Source organism: Durotheca rogersii (genome assembly GCF_024521655.1).
Source record: "Durotheca rogersii strain YMJ 92031201 chromosome Unknown GGS23scaffold_4, whole genome shotgun sequence".
NCBI classification, from domain to species: Eukaryota; Fungi; Ascomycota; class Sordariomycetes; order Xylariales; family Xylariaceae; genus Durotheca; species Durotheca rogersii.
Window position 1 is genome coordinate 2,261,531 of NW_026251235.1, and position 19,221 is coordinate 2,280,751.

The following is a 19,221-nucleotide window of genomic DNA, read 5'->3' on the forward strand; positions in this document are numbered from 1 at the left end:
CTTTCTCTTCCCCCTCTCCTTGTACCCGAAGATAACTGTCCAAGGGATGGTCGGGCTAACTACAGCAGTAGTGCCGCTCGTTCATCGCCGTCCAAGTAGCTTCGGAGGCTATAGTAGCACGCACGGGCGAGCGCTTCGAGTTCGGAGGGTGTTAACAAGGAGAAAGAGATGAGCTATGTAACAACGGATTCTAAACCGTGGAGGTGAGGCGGAGCCGGTCGACTAAATTGTCGACGGTGATGACGGCCTCGCGCGCGCAATCCGTGAAATTATCTGGCGTGCTCCACTTGCAAGGACAGGCGGTGTGCGATACAGCGCCGGCCGGATGGCATCCGTTGTCGCGAGGGAAATTTCGGGCTTAGGGGCCTGTGTGCGTATGTATAGTAGCAGTACGTGTAGTAGGGCTCCCTCCCTTCCCGCCAGGAGCAGAATGGCCGGTGCGTTCGCCACCACGTGGCTGAGGCGACAAAGAGCAGGAAACCAAAAAGGTGGCATCTGCCATCGTCCGAGGCCGTGTGGCTGTCTAACGACTCGTCTCAGACCCGTAACCCGGCACATCTGAGTTCCAGCGTGTGCCTGTGTTTATCATTTCCGTGTATACGCATGCCATCCATGTGGGTAGACATAGCGTAGTAGCACTACCGACACCCATACCTACGTTTAGATATGCGGCATACGCTTGTGAGGGTGAGTATGTGTTTGCGCGTGTGTGTACGTGTTTGTTAGAGAGCATATACGTGTGTGTATGTGTGTATGTGTGTATGTGTGTATGTGTGTATGTGTGTATGTGTGTATGTGTGTATGTGTGTGGGTGCATGTGTACGTCCGTCTGGGTGTCCGTTGGTGTTCTCGCACCGAGCATAGAGGCAAGCTCATACCATCTCTCCTCTCGGTTGCTAAATACCCTCGTCAGCCCGCCCACGCATTCACCCCCCGCCCCCGCGTCGTGGTAACGCGTGTCTTCGACGGCACTGACAACGATCGATGGCCACGATGACCATTAGCCACGCATTGAGTGGTTTGCGTGGGGGGGGCGGTGGTAGGGCCATCAGGCCTCGAAACCCTTCCAGCCTCAGAGTCGCCTCTCTCGTGCCACGCCACCGCTTGCACGGGCCTTCGGTGCTATTTCGAGGCAGGATGTGATCTGGCATCCCTCGCCGCCCTCCGTGCCACACTCAGGATACATGGTAGCCTAGGGTCGCGGGTAGCGTGGTACGTAGCGTGGGTGGCTAGATTCCGGCTCGCGGGTGTGAGTGTGATATACGTCCGTAGGTAGACTGACCGATAGTGGACTTGGATCTCGGTTCCTTCTGGCAGCTCATGTGGAGTGGGCCGAGGGGCGGACATCATGTGCTAGAGGCGTGCGTTAGGTAAGCCTGGCCAGCATTTTCCCTGCCGAGCTGCTATGACTGCCCAACTTGGTTGGCGGGCTAAGCTTCACGTGATATGCCCAGCATTCCCACCCACCTTTGCAGCCCTACTCCCCCGTGACGGGCGTGTATGTACCTGGGTACAAGGTAGTGCGGGCACCTGAGCACATTTGGTACATTCGGTACGTAGGTACTCCTAAAGGCACCTAACCTAGGTAGGTACCGAGGGCAATGCGGCGATTGGGTGAGTGGGGCCACACCCAAGCTGCCTTCCCCCACCATCTTCTCCACCTGCCCGAAGGTATGGGCGCCAGGAGGAGGCGCGCTAGAAGCCTTCTAGAATGTTGCGGGGTCCCGCCCCACCGCGATGGGTCCTTGCCGGCCACCGTGGCTAATGACTGGGCGGCTAAATTTAAGCGTCGGTTGGCGAGACCCGATCGGCCGTCATGAGGAGAGAAGGAAATCAGAAAAAAAAAAAAAAAACAAGAACAAACCCCGAGGAAAAAAAAGACGGCGAGGGGAGACAAGGAGAAGAACACGCAGGGAGCGAGAGCGCGAGAAGTGAAAATATTGCGCCAATTGAACCGAGCAGGCGCCGGCCGCGATTCTGGGATGGGAAAAATAGGACCGATCGGCAATCCGAATGGCCCTCTACATACCTGTATAGGCATTCTCGTTGCAATACACGGCAACACACACACACGCGAATAAGAGAGGTATGTGGTACACATACGTCCCCCGTATGCTATTTATGCGGTACGTGCTTCCTCTTGCGTAGTTGGTTGGCTGGGTATGTACCTCTAGGATGGAGGCGTGTACATGCAACTCGCACGCAAATACTCATATGAATGAAGCCTCAGGAAAGCTCAGCAGCGCATCATCCCCCACCCTTTTGCCGCCCTCCCCCATTGGAGAGATCCTGCTAGCCCTCACCACCCACCACTATGGGGTGAGCTACATAACGTGGTCAGATGACGGGGAACGACGTATTGTTTTTTTAATAGCTCTGCAATATTTTTCCCTTTTATTTGTCCAATTCTTATTTATTTCCTCGATATTGCTAGGCCTCTTTTTTGTTGCACTCGCTCCCCCTGTTCGCTTCTCCCTCGACCCAATTGATAGAATCCCATCCTGCGTGTATATACACAATATATTAGGTAAATATAGATAAATCCCGTCCCCCCCCCGCCAGTCATAACAATTCGAATGGGCAGAGGGATATTCTCAAGTGAGTCACTTGAACCTAGGCCGCTGCATGTTGGTATTGCTGTTGTCGTTAGGCCTGCTGGTGAGGGCTAATCGCGTTGTAAGTAGCGAGTCCTGCCCCCCTCTTCTTCCCCCCCCCCCTGCTCAACCGACTGTCACGGGCTACGGTTGACAACGCATTGGTGCATGCAATGTGTCTCTGTGTATGTCTATGTGTGTGCGTGCGTCAGTACGGTTTATGGATAGTGTCAATAGCCATTTCGCGACGCCTCGAGCTGGCCTATCTCCCTTCGAATCTGTTGACCACGAGGCAGACAGTGGGATAGATACCTGATTGATGACGAACCTGAGGTCTACCCCCCCCGCGTAGACATTGGCTCGATGGACTCGTATTCACGCCAATCCGTTTTCGCCAATGAGGCTGGCCGCGTCGAGAACCTCCCGCCGTTCCCCCCTCCCATTCGCTCTCGTCGTGCCCGGCAAGGCAGCAAGGGCGCTGTCCCCAATTGAAGCCGATTGATGTGCCTGCTGGTTCATGCCTCTCCCTTCTCTGCCTGAGCGGCGGGCAGGTAGATTACGAGCATTTTCTCCCGACGCACCCTCTCCTCTGGCCGGCCGGCTGTGTCTCCCCCTCTTCCCGCCTGCCTTAGCTATGGCTATGCAATGCAAGCCGTCTCCCTAATTTCGTCATGCCTATCCGGTATCGAAGGTATGTAGGGGTGTGGATATCGTCAGGCAGGTTAACCCTAAACGACGCCACATGAAAATGACTGGCATATGCTCGGCGGGAACATCCCACCAAACGAGCAACGGCCCACGATGGTGCCCGTAGTTCCTTTCGGTAGCTTGGAGGGGGAAGAGTGGATTTCGACATACACACACCCGTAACTCGAGGTCATAAATCTTTTCTTTTCTTTTCTTTTTTTCTTTCCATTTTTCCCCCCGGGACGAACAGCTAGGCGCGCTCGAACCGTAGGACGGCGTCCTTGGTACCGCCATGTCCTCGTGAAGTAGCTGCAGCAGCCATGTGTTGGTAACAACTGTAACCGCGGCAGCTGATTATGCTAAGACCCGGCAAAGGGTTCGTAGGGAGAAGGACAAGATTGAGAGACGGAGAGGGGCTTTTTGGTATTATTCCTCCCCAGCCTATCCTTTCTGCCTCTTTTTTTCTCTCCTTTTCCCTTCTTCTGTCTGTCCTCCCCCCTTTTTCCTCTTTTCCCCCTTCTTCTCCCTCCCCCCTCCACCCCCCCGTGCTAAAGCTGCCGGATGGGCGAGCGTCGCGGAGAGACGCATTTCGGCTAGCTGTGATCTCGCAATAGCGTGTCAGTGGTGCATAGCCGGAATGAGAGCGAAAAGGAAAATGGCCATCTGATGCCTCCCAACCGGGCGCGCGGGGACTGCGGCCGTTGCTTGGTGCAGGTCCAAAAAGTCGGTGAGGGCCGGCTCTCGCGCCCTGATTTGTTCCGGGGGACTACGAGCGACTCGAAAGGTGTGGGAGGCCAACTCATCGTGCTGGCGACCCATTGATATACGGCAGATAAGCCCTATCGCCATTGAAGGTGTCATGCACGCCAGTGGGCACCGTCTTCGTCTTGTGCCGTCGTCTTGGCTCGTCCTTGTCCTGGAACGAACGTCTACCTGCGACAAAGGTATGCCTGCTAGCCGCTGTACCGGCAGCGGGCATATTAGCAGTATCGCAACCCAAGATCGTAGACGTAGACGATGTAGGTAAATAGGTAGGTAGGTAAGTAGGTTGGCTGTAGGTAGCTGTAGCTTGTGGTAGCACACATACACACACATCTACATCTACATGCGCTTACATCTACCTACCTACATACATCTGCATACATTCACATATACATACACATATGCTTATGCCTACGCCTCCATTTACACTTACATCTGTCTAGGTAGGTCCTGTACATACCTACGCACATCTCCTCCATACGTCAGTTTAGCTCCCTACTCCCTGTATCCTGTCCTTACAGACAGGCCACCCTTCCCTTCCCTACTCACCTCCGCTCAGCGGCTATGCCATGTAGGTAGGTCATCTACGTAGGTCGATGACGAGGGGAGACAACTCAGTCCGCGGCTGGTGGAGGGTAGGAATGAGACGAACTGAGGGGCCGGAGGAGGCCCCCGACGACCGGCCGCTCCGGGCCGGCCAATCATAAAAAAAGCGTAAAACAAGATATCGCAGCATCCTGGGAAGCAAAAAGGGAGGGAAGAGAAAAATATTTTCCCAAAAATACTCCCAAAAATACTAGGTAATATTAAAATTTAAATATCTACCCTGCGACGCGTTGCATGCCGCCGTGTACGTGAGTATTGTCGCACGTAGGTATATACATATTGCACATGTTGATATAACACCTAACCTACCTACCCACCCACCCATCATATCCACATCGGCGTAGGCATCTCATCTTCTACTCATGGATGCGGAGGTAGGCATGTATACCCGTGCGCGTGGAAGCCAGAGTGAAGTCATGAGTATCATCGACGACGCACGCACCCACATCCATACGTATAACCACGCAGCACGCTCATAGGCTGCAAGCGCAGCCGCACCTCTCTCGCCTCTTCCGATGCCGCAAGTCGTTATCGTCGAGGGTCGACATACATTAGGCCACCTTTTGCCCCTAAGTCCCTACCTACGTCCCTACTTACCCTCCCTCCCTGCCTACCTACCTACCTGCCTTTGGACGACTACTACCCACCGGCGGCCACCGCATCGCAGCGGACCTCGCAGCGGAGAGAGAGAGAGGGGAAAAGGGAGGGATCGTTCGGCTGGCTTAGGACGCACGCACGCGGGGTGCGGCGGCATCGCCGCCGCTCGCAGAGGGGGCGGAGGCGAAGGGGAGCGGCCGGGCTGATAGGGCGGCAGATTGCGCGAGGGCCGTCCGCGTACCGGCGTGGCAGAGGAAGGGGGGCGAGAGAGAGAGAGAGAGAGAGACCGGCCAGCTAGACAGGTTAATGTCGCACAACTCTAGCGCGTGGCCAGCTGTGGATGTGTGCGCGCGCACAGCATGCTGGGCAATCTGGCGACGAGGACGAGGACGAGGAGGAGCTGGAGCTGGAGGTAGGTGTCGGCCCCTCCCTCCCTGTGTAATACCTACCTAGGCATGTCGTGGGCTCGCACCGCAGACGGCGTTGCATGTGAAACGCGCGGCGGGCAGCGAGGCGAGGCACGTAGGTAGGTAGGTAGGTAAACTGCCATCCAGCGCGCGCGGAGGCTCTCGAGCGCGTGCCTAAGTGCGTACGTACGTAATGAAATGAGTTGCTATCGTCTGGCTCTCTGTCTCTCTCGCTCTCTCTTTATCTCTCGACGCCCGGCCCTGGATCACCGCCAGCGCATATCTTTCCGCGAGGAGGGGCCAATCCGATGCCCGAGCTTCCGGCCGGTAAAGTGTAGCAGGCGTGTTCGTGGCCCGCGTGCGGGCGGACGGCGTCTGTCACAGATAGGTAGGTAGGTAGGTAGGTAACGAAATTGGGCATCTATGCACGCAGAGACACGCCTACAGTCCTTCTAAGCAGCCGCCTGTAGGTAGGTAGGTATAGAGTGTGTCGGTGATGTATGGTAGGTTGAGGGGTGTGACTTATGGCGGGGAGCTCGGAAGCGTGTCACCTAACAATGAGGTAGGCAGGCGGTTCTATACCTAGGCTGGCAGGTAGGTAGGTAGGTAGGTAGCTCTTGTCTGCTTCACCGCCCCGAGTCGCAACACGCTAGAAGGTTTACATAACACAGGTAGGTAGGTTGTCTTAGGTACACTTACCTGCTGGTATATCTGAGCCAGCAGCGCCAATTAATTTGGGCTTCTCCCCGGTTATTATTTTCATTGCCTTTCGCTTTTTCCTGTTCATTTTATAAGCCTAGGTAGATATAGATATATGCACGTATTTATTTATACATTTTTCGCCGTCGAACAGGGTCCGCTGCGATGGCGACGTCGACTCTTCTCTGCCACCGATCCTCCTGTTAGCCGGCCGACTTCCCTGCGGTGGCCACATCGACAGGCGGGTAACAGGACAACAGCCCAGATGGAACATGCAGGGCATGGGCCCGGGTAGCATGGGCGCATGTGCGTACGCACACATACCTAATTCCAGGGCCGGTCGACGGGAACAGCAGACCTGCTCACGTCTCGAGAGAGGGGCCCTCTGCAGACGACACAGCCTGTAGGCGTACCCGGGTGCCCTGTCGCGTAACATGCCTCTGCCTCCCCAATGCACGATGCACATACCTAGCGACCTCCATATATGCCGTACCCTCCAGGCCTGGTTGGGTTGGAGTAACTGGATGGTATAGCCTCTCTGCCTGCGAGGTATGGACGCGGCAAAGGCAGACGGGATGAGCAGGGACAAGGAGGAGGAGGAGGGGGGATGCTCGGAGGGAGCAGTGCGGTGTATGATGTTAGGACATGCAGAGCCCGTCGGTGATTGGGGCTAGGTTCGTGTAAGTGTAAGTAAGGTAAGACGAGGCAACGAAAGTGCTTATTAGGTTAGTGGTTGTGTAAGTGTTTGGCTGTAGATATCTACATATGAGTAGAGAAACCCTACCTAAATCCAGAGAGGTCATAACCCCGGGCATGTACGCGGGCAATATACAGGTATGCTTAGATCTACCAAGTAACATAGCACAGCGCAACGGTATCGCAGAGATCGAAATGGCCGAATGTAGTAATGGCATGCCCTCCAACCTTGCACCTAATATGTCTTAGGCGCACCACAATACCTACACGCCTCTGCCGCAACCAGACTACGAGAGACACCAGGTTGACGGGCCCTTTCTCTCTCGCTCTCTTTCCCCTTTCGGCCTCTTCTTTTGCTTTCGACGTTGGTTTCCTCTGTTCCCTCCAACCCCCTTTTAACTCTCCATTTCACCGTTAGTTCAGTAAACAAGTAGACAAGCCGTGCAGGCCGACGTACGATCCCTGATGGGATCGTGGGCAGGGGAGGGGGGAGGGAAGAGTGGACGGAATGTCCTCGCTCGTTGGTGTTACCCGAAGTGCAGCTCCGCCCGGGGGGGGGGAGCCATCGTCGTCATCACTACCCCCCCCCCCCCCCCTCTTCCAGCCGTCTATCTGGATTCGTCGCAACCCCCTTCGGGACGCCCCCGTGTCCAGCTGGCGAATGCTGTGCTATGGTGAATTTTACTTCCGCACGTTATCGGTCGAGTTTTTTTTTTGTCGTCCCTGCGAGCGTCACCCGTCGGGCCCCGCCTCGCGAACTGACCAGCGACAGCGATGCGCGGCGGATCGAGCGTGCGGAAACAGGGACTAGGAAAAGAGCGCCGACATGCGACGCTGATCATTCGAGATCTTCGAGCGTTCTAGAGTCCGGGATTGACTACCTAGGTGTGTTACACCTCTCGACTTTCAACGGGGGTCTCTCAGGCATCCTGCCTGCTATACTACCTATCAAGCTGGCCTCCCCGTCATCTGCTCTGCATGGGAGCCTACGCAGTTGCATTTCCTAATGTGGACGGGTGGTATACATTCCTACGTATGCTAAAGTACTCTATGCACGTAGATTAGCTAGGTACCTAACCTCCTCAGAGCACAGTTATCCGAGCTGGGTCTGGATGGAAGAGGGCGGAAAGGACGGAAGAAAAAGGAGAGGAGAGGGAAAGTAGAGGAAGAAGAAGAAGAAGAAGAAGAATCAATAAATAAATAAACAATCAAGAAGGCATAGATAGATAGATGCATACAAGCACACATATCTATATTCTAGAAACCCAGAGGGCGGTCTAGAGATTCCATATCCTCCGACGATGGTCGATCAAGGGTCCCTCCCGGCTGCGGGTTGATTGGGTACATGGGATGATGCGCCGCCGTACAGCGAAGTGAGCGAGCGACCGCACGCGCATCCGGAGCGTCCTTTTATTTTCCTTTTATTTTTTTTATTTTTTTTATCCCTTTTTCCCTTCGAGCCCGCTTGCTCTCCGCCCGTTGCACCCGCCATCGACGCCCATGCCTGCTTTTGTTATCTCGCGTCCCCCGCCGGTGTGGTGTCATGGCCGTTCCCTTCTGGGCAATCGACATCGCAAATCCCATCCGTCTCTCCCGTCCCCCCCATCCAGGTGAATCAGCGAAAACCCCCTTCTGCCGGTCCCTTTTCCCATTACCTTCTCTGTCGTCCCAATCCGGTTCCCACCCTCCTCGACCGCTCCCCCCCCCCCCTCTCCCCCCAATATCTCTACTCGACCTACTGGAAAGAGCAGGAGGGCAGGGGGAGAAGGGCAGCAGAGGGGCGGGGAAGAGGTAGGCGACGAAGGGCAGGGGGGTAGGAGGGCGAGGAAGGGAGCAAGCGACCGGGAACGAGGGAAAAGGAGGAGGAGGAGGAGGAGGGCGCGGAAGAGCAGAGGACGAAGAGGCTTCCCCATGAACGCTGCTCGCCTGCTTACTACAGGTTTATTCCTCTCTCCAGCGGCATTTTGGGTGCCCCATTAGAGCCGCTAGTAAATTTTTCTTGGAGCTGTGGAGGAGGAGAGAGGCGTGCGAGTCTATCTAAACGTAATACAGTAATTGGGATTGGGATGCGGTCGCATGGTACCACTAAGGAGGCTTCTCCCGCAAGAAAGAAGGAAGAAATAAATAAATAAATACACAAGAAACGCTTCCTCCCTCTGCACTGACAGATACGGGTACACGATACAGCATAGTAGTAGTAGTCACAGCCGTTCGTTCCTCATCATTACAGACGGATGGATGTATGCCAGCTTGCACTTCTCCACCTGGCTGCATTTTTTCGTCGAAATGTCAACAAAGGTGAGATCGTCACATGCTGAGGAGCGCCGTGCGAATTTCTTGGCTGCATTCGGAGCTCACCTACCTTCAAGCTCTGCCTAACATGTGCCCTCGTCCCGACCTAGGTAGTAGGTCTGGGTCTCCTCAATTCATCCCGGGCTGGCGATGTCTATATGTTCCTTATACGACACATATATACACACACTATTGGATGCACATCGTAGTAAACCGGTCTCATCATTAATGGAACTGCGACCGGAATGCAATGGATAGATGGGTGATTAAGCACACGTTTTACTCTTTTTATTTTGTAAGCCTTGAGTTTTTACTATGTTTTTGCAGTCATGGAGCATGCTTTTTTGTCTTTCCTTTTTTGGGCTGTTTTACCCGGGGCTCAGCGTCTCTCTTCCCTGGTGATCACGGCCCTCTCTCCATCTGCAGCAGCCGGCGAGGCCATACACTCCTTGATTTTCCTTCTTTCCTCCCCTTGGTTCCTCTCACTTCTTCTCCTTTCGTGAGGTCGCCCTCCGGTTCTCCTTGAAAATACACGCTATCCGTAACAGAAAGCAAATGCAGCCCTGTGATAAGAGCGAAATCAAATGCGGCCCGTGGTATCATTTGAGGTAGCAACGCCGATTAGTGCCAGGTAAACGTGAAAACTAGAGACCAATGCCCTAGACACACGATGGGTTTGTGAAGTAGGTCGGAAACAGTCGAGACAATTTGGCGCCACGGCTCAGGCTATGGTCGTGATATTGAATCGTGTCCGATCCGGTCCTGGGTCCCCCACCCAGTGTGTGATTATGGGCGAAGGGATGCCTCGTCATTAGGAAACATCATTAAACGCCAGCCTCATGAATGAAATCGGTACCGTATGACTGCCGCCTCGCCATGCTTCGAAAAGAAAAGAAAACCGAAACAGAAATGTACAAGGCAGTTTCATGTCTGCCGTCGGGTGTTTTAGCCAGCAAGCTCGGTTGCCCGGCATTGTGGCTCGAATTATAAAAAAAAAAGGTGGCTTTATTTACCAGCCTTGGGCGTGGTATCCGCCGCAGTCGTCGCGACTGAAGTATTGGTTCCAGCTGCTGGGTTCCTGTTCGTCCTTCCCTTTGGCCAAGTACACCTTCTCGGGATACTGCTTAAGGTTGGCCACGTCGAGGGAGGTGTGGCGCCTCTTCAAGACCGCGTTCGCGGTCGAGGTCTTCTGCTGCCGTTCCCACAGGAGCTGGCGCCGGAGCGATTCGGTCAACTCTGTAGCTAACATGTTCCTCCTAGTAGTCCTAGGCGATAGAGCTGCGTTTTGGCAGTGGTGCTGCACGTTCGTCGTGATCGGCTGCGCTCCAGGCCTACAGTTCTCGTTGATGGGCTTCAGAGGCGTGGGGCGGAGTCCTCGTCTCATCTCCAGGCCATGGTCAGAGTCGTTCGGCGAAGAGACGAGGGCCATCTTGCCAACGTTGTGCAGCGCTCGGGCGCGTTGGGGAATGGCAGGGGTAGAGTGAGACGCGTAATTGCTGAGACCCTTGGTTCGCTCTTCCTGATCGGCGATCATGAGGCTGATCAACGACCTTCGAGAGGTCAGGTTAGCCTTGGACGGGTACCTCTTGAACGTCACAGCGTCGTCCACGCTCGACTTTCCGCTCTCCTCGTTCGAGTCCTCCCATTCCGAGTCCTCGTCATCGTCGTCGATGGCGCTCTCATCCATATAGCTGTCCGAATGGTCGCTCATGGATTGGATGGTTCGCGTGGTGACTTGGTGGTTGAACGGGGCCTGCTTCTTCTGTAGACCGAGCAGAGAGACCTGCCGGGAGTGCATGGCACTCTTCAGCGACGAGGCCTCGTCTTCCCCGGACGAGCCCATCCCAACCTCGAACATCTTCCTCTTAGGAGGTTGCGGGGGGGCGAGGGGCTGGCGAACCTCCAGGCTCCGAGGCGCGGACTCGTTGCTAGAAGAGTCACCGGGCTTAAATTGGGGGACCTTCTTGGACTGCACCAGTTTCGGGGCAGGCGAAGCCCGCGGCTCAGGGATCGGGTCCGGCTTCGCCATCTTCAGCTCGTGGGAGGCACGGAACAACGGAGCCTCTGACGGCGAGAACCCTCGCACGACGGTCGTGGCAGGGGTTTCCGGGGTCTTGGGCTGCGATAGAGATTGTAAGGAGGCGTCGGTGGACTGGCAGGTAGACTCGGTGGTCGGGGTGGTAGGGGTCTGCTCGGTCTCGGGGCAGGATGACTGAGTGTGTTCAACGTCGGACGACTCGACGGAAGCAGAGCTCGTGTCAGAGAGCGGCGCCAGGTTCGGCTCCCTCTCCTGTATAATAGAGACGACCATCTTCTCGAGATGGTCCGAGGTTATGTGACGCTCACGACCACGGCTCCGGCTGCTAGCACAGGAGTCTTGTCGGACGATGCGCGGGCGGACGATCTCCACGGGGTCGGAGATGGTGGTCAGGTCGATGGCTTCCTCGTCAACGACGGAATCGACGCTGCCCGACAATTGGGGGACGTCAGGTATTCGCTGCTGCTCCGGGATGTCCTTGGGCAATGTGACGGTGGCGCTGGCGGCGGCGGCGGCAGCAGATAAGGCCTTGGCCTCGCAGCAGAAGGTCTCCCTGTTCCATAACCGCCAGCTCAGGTTCTCTAGTCTTCGACCCTGCTCGACGGAGTCGGCACATCGGGAAAACACTACACACTTGGTTAGTAGCAGTGGCTAACCACCCGGAGGCCAGGCTCGACGATTCGGGGCCTTACCGGTCCACATGCTGAAGAGGTTCTGGGCATTGTTCGTGTCGACCTTGTGGATGACGTTGGGATCCACGGTCAGGACCAACCCTTCGGCTTTGCCAGGCATCTTTGTTCTGGGCGAACGCTCGGCTGCTCGAGCAGACAGTCAGGGTGTTGTGGAGGATATGGTGGCAGCGGTTTCGCGATGCCGACCGCGAATGTCGGTGTCGGTAGAACTCGTGCTGCTCGTTCGAGGACCGGCCGGGGCAGGTAGGGCAGGTTGGGAATGCTGAGGCGCCGTGCTCGTGGGCGCAACGGCGGGATATACGAGCAGGAGCGGGAGGTGCTTCTCGTAGCAGATACTCGGGTCTCGGGGGTGGATTCCGGAGGCCGACTTAATGGGTAGGTGATCAATGCTGCGGTCACCAACGTTTCTTCGCACCTTAGAGGAGTCAACCAGCTTCGTGGTTTTTCGATGGAGGTCTGGCAGGAAAGGGAGAGGAGGGAGGATAGCTGTGTACATATGTATTCGACCAGCCGGAGGGCGAGTGGAGTAGGCGGTAGGGGGAGACGAAGCGCGGTGTGTAAAGATCCTCCTCGCTGGAGCCGGTACGTAGGTACGTGGAAACTCGGGGAGAGGGGAAGAGGTACCACGGTACCCAAGTACCCAGGTAGCCACGTAGCTACGTACCCGGGTACGTGCCCAGCTGTATCCGTTATTACGGTCAACTCTGGGTCCTCGGGCGCGGATGGGTCCCTGCTCAGGTTCCTTGTAGTGATGAGCGAGACTGACTATGGAAGGGGAGGGTGGCGGAACTGGGGTTAGGGGTGGCAGCGACACCCTTGCCAACACGCGCAGAGGTACGTACCTGGGCTGCCACGGTACGTACCCGAGGGGTCCCCAGCCAGTACGTACCGGCTTTCGTCTCCCGGTGTTTCTCTAGGAGATGGACCGCCGCGGCCAGACTCACCCCGAACGGTCCCATTTGGAGCGTCAACCCGGCTGCCCCTTCAGGCATAGCGCCCAACCTAGCGCAACACCGCTAGGCCCGGACGGGCAGTGTATTCCTATTGGGGTACTTAAGGCCGTCCTCTCTGGCATACCGGGACGCCGTCCGCGGTCGATAGGCCAGGTCCCGTTTCCCGACGCAAATCTGGCAAGGTACCTGCGTACCTATAGTACGTACCCGGATACCAGATACCAGACACCAGACACCAGCAATCGACCCCGTCGGCCGGCTGCCCTAGCTTGGCCATTCCCCCAGGCACGTACGTGTACGTAGGTACTTTGCATAGCCAAGGTTAGCCGGTACGTACCTACCTAGGTACCAGCCGCCCGACATCAGACCGTTTCTTGGGGTCCGCAAGCGATCGCTTTGGCATTGTTCCAAACAGGCACATGTTACCCATTCCTTCGTCCGGTCGTTTCCAAGCTGGTCACGAAGCTGCTTGCTGGCCAATGTGGCCAACGTACAGCGGGCTTACCTTCAATTCAACCGCCTCCCATTCGTTTGTCCCGCCTCGTTGATCGATGGATTGCATTCGTCTTTAGCCACTAGCCACGGCCGTCTGGGTCACTGGACTCGCTGACGCTCTCGTCATAGGCCTTCCCCAACCCTCACCAACCGTCCTGGCCGGCCGTCGGGCAGAGCAATTGGCTTTCATACGCGTAGATGGCGTTTTCCTACCTCCTGGCCGTCGAACTGGTGCCCCCCCCCCTCTTCTCCCTCTCCCCGTACCACTTACGAGATCCTGCTGACTCGACGAGTACGGTTACACCCATTGTTCTTCTCTTCACAGGGCGACATGGCCTAACCTACCTACCTAAACGTAGTATATACATATAGGTATGTATGTATGTATGTACATACGCACACGCTGCGGCCTGGGACTTGTCACCGGCTTGCTCGAGAATGCCGAACTCGCCCGCGGGCACCCAATTGCTAGCTAGACCCGGCGGCTTGTGAGACGGGGCATGTCCAAATCCTAATCTTCGTATTCTACTACGTAGCAGTTGCTCAAGAAGCAAATCCGCCGATTCGTCGTGATGGTCGTGATTCTCTCTCTTCCTCTTAGTCCGCGCCTGTCTCTCCCTCTTACGTTCGAGAGGAAGCACGGTTGAGGGGACGAGCTCTGTTCATGATACAGCCTACGCGCCAATCGATCGATAACGAGAATTGTCCGCTGCTGAGAAAACGGGTCTTCTGACCAGGCCAGACTCTGGAAATGCCCCCTTCTATACATATCCGCGTGCGTGCACTGGGACCAGGTCCGGAGCAGTGATTCGACGTAAGGAATTTAGGGCTACCGACCCAACTAGGGCCGAGTTGGCCCTACTTGTTCTTCAGCCATTTGTCGCCCGTGCCGAGTAAGATGTAGAGTGTACATGCCCGCGTCCTGTTCCCGAGCGGTCGTGATCCTTGCTTGTGGTTGGAATTTTGGCCCGTGGTCACGGGAGGCGATGACAATGCCACAACACGTCTGCTATGTAGGAGCGTTACGAAATCGCTCAACAGGACAAGACACAGGATGGGAGCTATGCGGCAGTCGACTCGCTCGACCGACGCCGGCCCTGGTCGAATCATGATTATAGACATTTCGCTAGGCGGTGCGTCGCGCCGCGCTGAGCGGTGACGGAAAACACACGGGTTCCTCGAGGGGCTGCTGATGGGGCGTGACGTTCGTGACATTCTCTCTCTCTCTCTCTCTCTGCCTACCTACCTACCTACCTACCGCTGCCTCTTCCTCGCTTCTCCCTCACTCCCTCCGGGCCTGGGTTTAGGTCGGCCCCAAATTGCCTAGATCCGGCTAGAATCTCGAGAGTTTGCCTCGCAAGCAACCCTCGTGATGCGGGCCTTTCGCAGCCAACCTCAGCAGTTTTTCCAGGCTGTCTTCTTCAGTCGACGGACCGTCCCCCCGCATTACGCCGCGTCTCCCACAGCCGGCTGCTAGGCTCTCGGTTCTCGATCGAGACTAGGCCAGGTAAGTCATTTGGACGATTTCGCGACAATGACAACACAACACCCCTCCGAGCACGTTACCACACCGCGGACTGCCAACGCATAACTCAGAGGTAAGACAGTACGGCTATGCAGACAAGTCGAGCGCAAGCCTATCCATCTTTCATAACCTCCCCTCCATTCGGTAACGCTACGTTCGCGAAACCCCGCGAAGACGGGGGCAGCCTGACCAGGCAGACGACGGGACCGTGATGGGTGCGAACATATGAATCTATCGTGTGCCCTCCTCCCGCCCTCCATCGCATGTATGCGTTGGCCTTTTTCGCATTCTCGTGAGCGTATAAGTCACAAAACAGAGCGCACCCTGTCAGCGTGCCTAGCAGTATGGCATTAGCAGCACCAGGTCTTGCACAGGTGTGCACGTATTGTAACTATACATATTGTAGGTACATCCTAAGGCGTATGCATACCAGCTCCTCGACGCCCCTGGGTATAACCACGAGGCGCGTAAGGAGGTAGGTATGTACACGCCACGCGATAAGAATGGCCAGGTACGTCAGATCCATGCCTACGACGAGGTACCTAAGGTAACTTCTAGGAGGTGCCTAACCTCATAGTTGTGCGAATAATTCATGACCTACCTCGCTGCCTCTACATCCCACATGCCTCTACTACGCATACTACTACTACTATTAGTATATCATTATTATTATTACTACTGCGTATTACGCGGGACATCGGAGGGGATTTGCCTCATACAGGGCTCCGGTGGCGGCCAAGCCGTGGGTTGGCCTTGGTTCTCCGCATAATGAATGCTGGTCAGCTGAGCGCTTCAGCCACAGGCAGGTTGAGAGAACCTCGAAACCGTCTATCCGGGTCTGCCCCCATCCCAAGGCGAGAGCCCCCCCCCACAGGGCCCGTTAGGTAACCCCGACTATCCGTCACCAACGAAATCGCGCCAGAGCCCATGGCCACCGGAGAGAGGGAATCTCGCTCAAAGCAAGTCGCATCGAGCCAAGGTGTCGATTTCGCATCTGGCGCCCTCTTCTCGCCGCGACACGACTTCGCATTGAGGCACGGGGAGACGAGGACGAGGGGGGGCTCCGGGGTGGCGAACTGGGGGCGCGGCGGGGACGAATGGGTTAGTAGACAGGCAGACCTGTGTGTGTCGAGCACCAGCAATCACCTCTTCGCTCCGGGCATCCCAGTGAACGACGGCTTGGTAAGGCTTGTACGCACATTAGGCAGTCAGTCATCATCATCAATCACATCTGCCTTTCCCCTGGAAACGATGAGCCATCCGAGCAACGACAGTATCACACAGCCCTCGGGCATCTTCTTTCTCTATGGCGCCAACAAGCGGCCAGCACCCGCCAATTGCTAGCGAGACCCCTTGCCGCCGCCGTACTCATAGACGCTGGTCGCCTATCACATCCGCATCTCTCTGCTACCCGCCGCTGACCTGAGATTCCATCACACTCGCGCGCCATTCACCAGCGCCAAATAGGCATCGCTAGCACGACGGCTCCACGGACTCTGCCACAAACAACCCCTCACCGACGCGGCCCCCATCGCATTCCTCAGCCAGGTAGGGCTTCCGTAGCCGGGCGATGACGCTCATTAGTTTTTTTTTTTTCTTTCTGCTTGTCACGATGCTAGCGATCTGGCACGTACCGATGGAATAAATGGCCACAGCCGCCGTTTGCGGAGTAGATGAGGGGGAGCCACGTCGAAAGCCGTAAGCCTAATCTTAGCTAGCGTGTGAAGTCACTCGCGACGTTTCGGGTGGTCACAACCATTTATCCATCTATCACATGTGGGGTCTGAGCCCTTTTGTTAGGCTTGCCGCCGTTGCGATCAATGTTATTATCCATTGTTGCTACTCGTCTTTTCTTTATGGACACAGCCTTATCCCGCGCCTACGGCCCGGAGTCCTTCTTCTTCTTCAGCAGCAGCGCTAACGGCCAGAGCCCCCCAGCGTGATGACGGATTCCAAAGGCCTGCTTCGTTGCTTTCAACCTTCCGCATCGGACATTGGCAGCAAGCGCGCCGGCCAACCAACAGCTCTTCGAGCGGACAGCACGGGACCGTAATCTGATCGTGTACGTTTCGGCAGAGCATCCGCCGTCAGCAGCCCGCAGCCCGCAGCCCGTAGCGCAGTGATCTCCCTCCGGCAGATCCTCCTGAAGAGCAGGTCTCAGCAAGTCTTGGGGCGATCCTCGTGTGTTCTAGGAGAGGAGATCGTCAAACGTAAGCTGCCACTAGCTACCTGACATAGTTAAACCCCCCAACGTAGGTAGTGCGCCAACCTGTCCGGCCGAGTCGATGAAGCACTCTAGAGATAGGCTACGTGCACGGGGGATGTTGCGGATTCGAGCCATCGTATGGGCGCTACCTCAAATTGGGTAGGCGACTGGGCCTCCCAGGGGCGTTATCACGCACCGCCGCCGCTCCCACGTTTCTTCAACAAAGCCTTCCTTTTCCAACCATTCACTGTCACACGGTACATCCATCCAAAACCGCACCCACGCAATCCCCCCCACCCCTCCTCCCAGCTCGCCGGCGGTTCGGGTTCTAGACAAAGGACTGAGGCCGAACCGCGACGCCGTGGGCGAGAGTGACAACGCTGGTTCTTCTCACCTCCGTGGCAACAGGAAACGGTTCTAGCCCGATCTCGTAGTCGTAGTCGTATTTCCCAATTTGCAGTCCTGGTTTTTGTATGGATTTAAATTGCCATTTGGGCATCAAGAAACCCCCCGGGTTGCCCAAATCAGGCTAGGCGTGCCTCGCGAGAGGAGGATAGGGCGAGCTAAGCAGGCCGGCGGGAGGAAAACTAGAGACGGACGGCACGCAAGACGACGCATCAAACCTAGCGACGTCTCGCAGGGCCACCTAGACAGGTCGAGGTCGAGGTCAAGGCCATCATCAGGTAGGAAGGCGGTTTAGGTGCCCGATAGGGCACACTCGGCGGTCTCTGCGCCTATGCTGGCAAGTAGATTGCCTACCTCCCTGCCTACCTTACCTATCTACTTACACTTGCACGGATGCTGTGTGATACTACGTAGGTAGGCAGTAAGAGCAGAACCCTCCCTCTGTCGGCTTGTTGTCCTCATCATTAAATGCCTCGCCAAGACACCCGAGTCCCTGATATCATCGGCGGCCAAGAGAGAAGAGAAATATGTCTAACGAACAGACGCACGAACATGTAGATGGACATGTGTTTCTTGTCGGGTCTGGTACGTGCGTGATACGGCGGAAGGCAATCTACGGATATGTGTACGTAGGCATGCATGTAGGCAGATATGTCTGTGTATGGGTGTAATGTATGTAAGGTACAGTGAACCCATCCGAACACGGGATTTGGTTTGAGTTAGACACCACGGAAACCGTCAGAGGATCGTGAAAGGAGAAAGAGAAAAGAAAGAGACCCCCACGTGTGTTTTGGAACTGTTGCGACGGACCTCCTCGAAACGCTATGTTGGAAAGAAAACACTCCACTGGACTTCGGCATCGCGGTATCATCAGCACGCCATGCATTTATTTCGCAGCAAGGTTCATCTCATCCGAGATACGTTACATTCTCTTGATGGTGATCCGATGCTATCGATACGCACACCTGTGGGCGGTATGTACCTGTGCAATAATGCGCCATCGCCTTCTTCCCATCGCTCCTCTTTTCTTCTTTCTTGCCCCGTCTTGCGAGCTGCAGCCCTGTCCTTTCTCTCTCTCTCTCTCTCTCTCTCTCTCTCTCTCTCTCTCTCTCTCTCTCTCTCTTCTTCTCACTCCTCTCTCGTGCGAAGATCGTCGTCGTTCGGAGAGGCGACAATAAGCAGTCTCCTATTCCACACGGGAGAGTAGGCAATCTCGAATTACCACGGGACTAGGTGCTGGCCACTCACGGGGCAGGACGAGGTCATTTGAGGATTGATCATTGCCGATGGATCAAACCGCGACAATCGATAAAATAAGCCTAGAGAGGCCGAGAAGGTCTAGAAGCTCCCCCCCAGGCCGGAGGCTCCAAGGGGTGGTCCCCTAGGATACGTCCCGCCACCCCACCCACAACCCTCCCTTCGGGCTCATTGACCTGGCTGTCAATCCCAGCCGGACACACATCCCCGGGGCCGGGGGGGGGGCGCACGACGAGGCGCGTACCTGGGTAGGTACCTACGTGGCTGCGCACGCACCCCCACACACAGGTGGGCGCGTACACTTGCATAC

At 56.0% G+C, this 19,221-nt stretch overlaps 4 protein-coding genes across 4 annotated transcripts; all 4 read right to left on the minus strand.

Moving 5' to 3' along the window:
• Positions 1-1,296: 1,296 nt before the first annotated feature.
• Positions 1,297-2,296, minus strand: GGS23DRAFT_377338 (uncharacterized protein). The gene has a single exon (XM_051513403.1). It carries the CDS (start codon positions 2,099-2,101, stop codon positions 1,577-1,579), a length of 525 nt encoding a protein of 174 aa, XP_051374966.1. The 5' UTR covers positions 2,102-2,296; the 3' UTR covers positions 1,297-1,576.
• Positions 2,297-6,874: 4,578 nt separating this feature from the next.
• Positions 6,875-7,585, minus strand: GGS23DRAFT_556234 (uncharacterized protein). The gene has a single exon (XM_051515645.1). The coding sequence runs from the start codon at positions 7,264-7,266 to the stop codon at positions 6,991-6,993; it is 276 nt and encodes a 91-aa protein (XP_051374967.1). The 5' UTR covers positions 7,267-7,585; the 3' UTR covers positions 6,875-6,990.
• A 907-nt stretch (positions 7,586-8,492) lies between these two features.
• Positions 8,493-9,278, minus strand: GGS23DRAFT_556239 (uncharacterized protein). The gene has a single exon (XM_051515646.1). It carries the CDS (start codon positions 8,959-8,961, stop codon positions 8,590-8,592), a length of 372 nt encoding a protein of 123 aa, XP_051374968.1. The 5' UTR covers positions 8,962-9,278; the 3' UTR covers positions 8,493-8,589.
• An 868-nt stretch (positions 9,279-10,146) lies between these two features.
• GGS23DRAFT_377443 (DUF1752-domain-containing protein) lies at positions 10,147-12,313 on the minus strand. The gene is made up of 2 exons (XM_051513405.1): positions 12,071-12,313; positions 10,147-12,004 (listed from the first exon to the last, which is right to left on the minus strand). Exons 1-2 carry the CDS (start codon positions 12,168-12,170, stop codon positions 10,350-10,352), a joined length of 1,755 nt encoding a protein of 584 aa, XP_051374969.1. The 5' UTR covers positions 12,171-12,313; the 3' UTR covers positions 10,147-10,349.
• Positions 12,314-19,221: the final 6,908 nt, after the last annotated feature.

Excerpts from the sequence above, each read along its gene's own strand:
- GGS23DRAFT_377443 (XM_051513405.1), bottom strand. The coding sequence starts at position 12,170 with ATGCCTGGCAAAGCCGAAGGGTTGGTCCTGACCGTGGATCCCAACGTC. Across the intron at positions 12,005-12,070 it reads CCTCTTCAGCATGTGGACCG|TGTTTTCCCGATGTGCCGAC; the intron begins GTAAGGCCCCGA and ends CCAAGTGTGTAG.
- GGS23DRAFT_556234 (XM_051515645.1), bottom strand. The coding sequence starts at position 7,266 with ATGCCATTACTACATTCGGCCATTTCGATCTCTGCGATACCGTTGCGC.
- GGS23DRAFT_556239 (XM_051515646.1), bottom strand. The coding sequence starts at position 8,961 with ATGGGGAAGCCTCTTCGTCCTCTGCTCTTCCGCGCCCTCCTCCTCCTC.
- GGS23DRAFT_377338 (XM_051513403.1), bottom strand. The coding sequence starts at position 2,101 with ATGTGTACCACATACCTCTCTTATTCGCGTGTGTGTGTGTTGCCGTGT.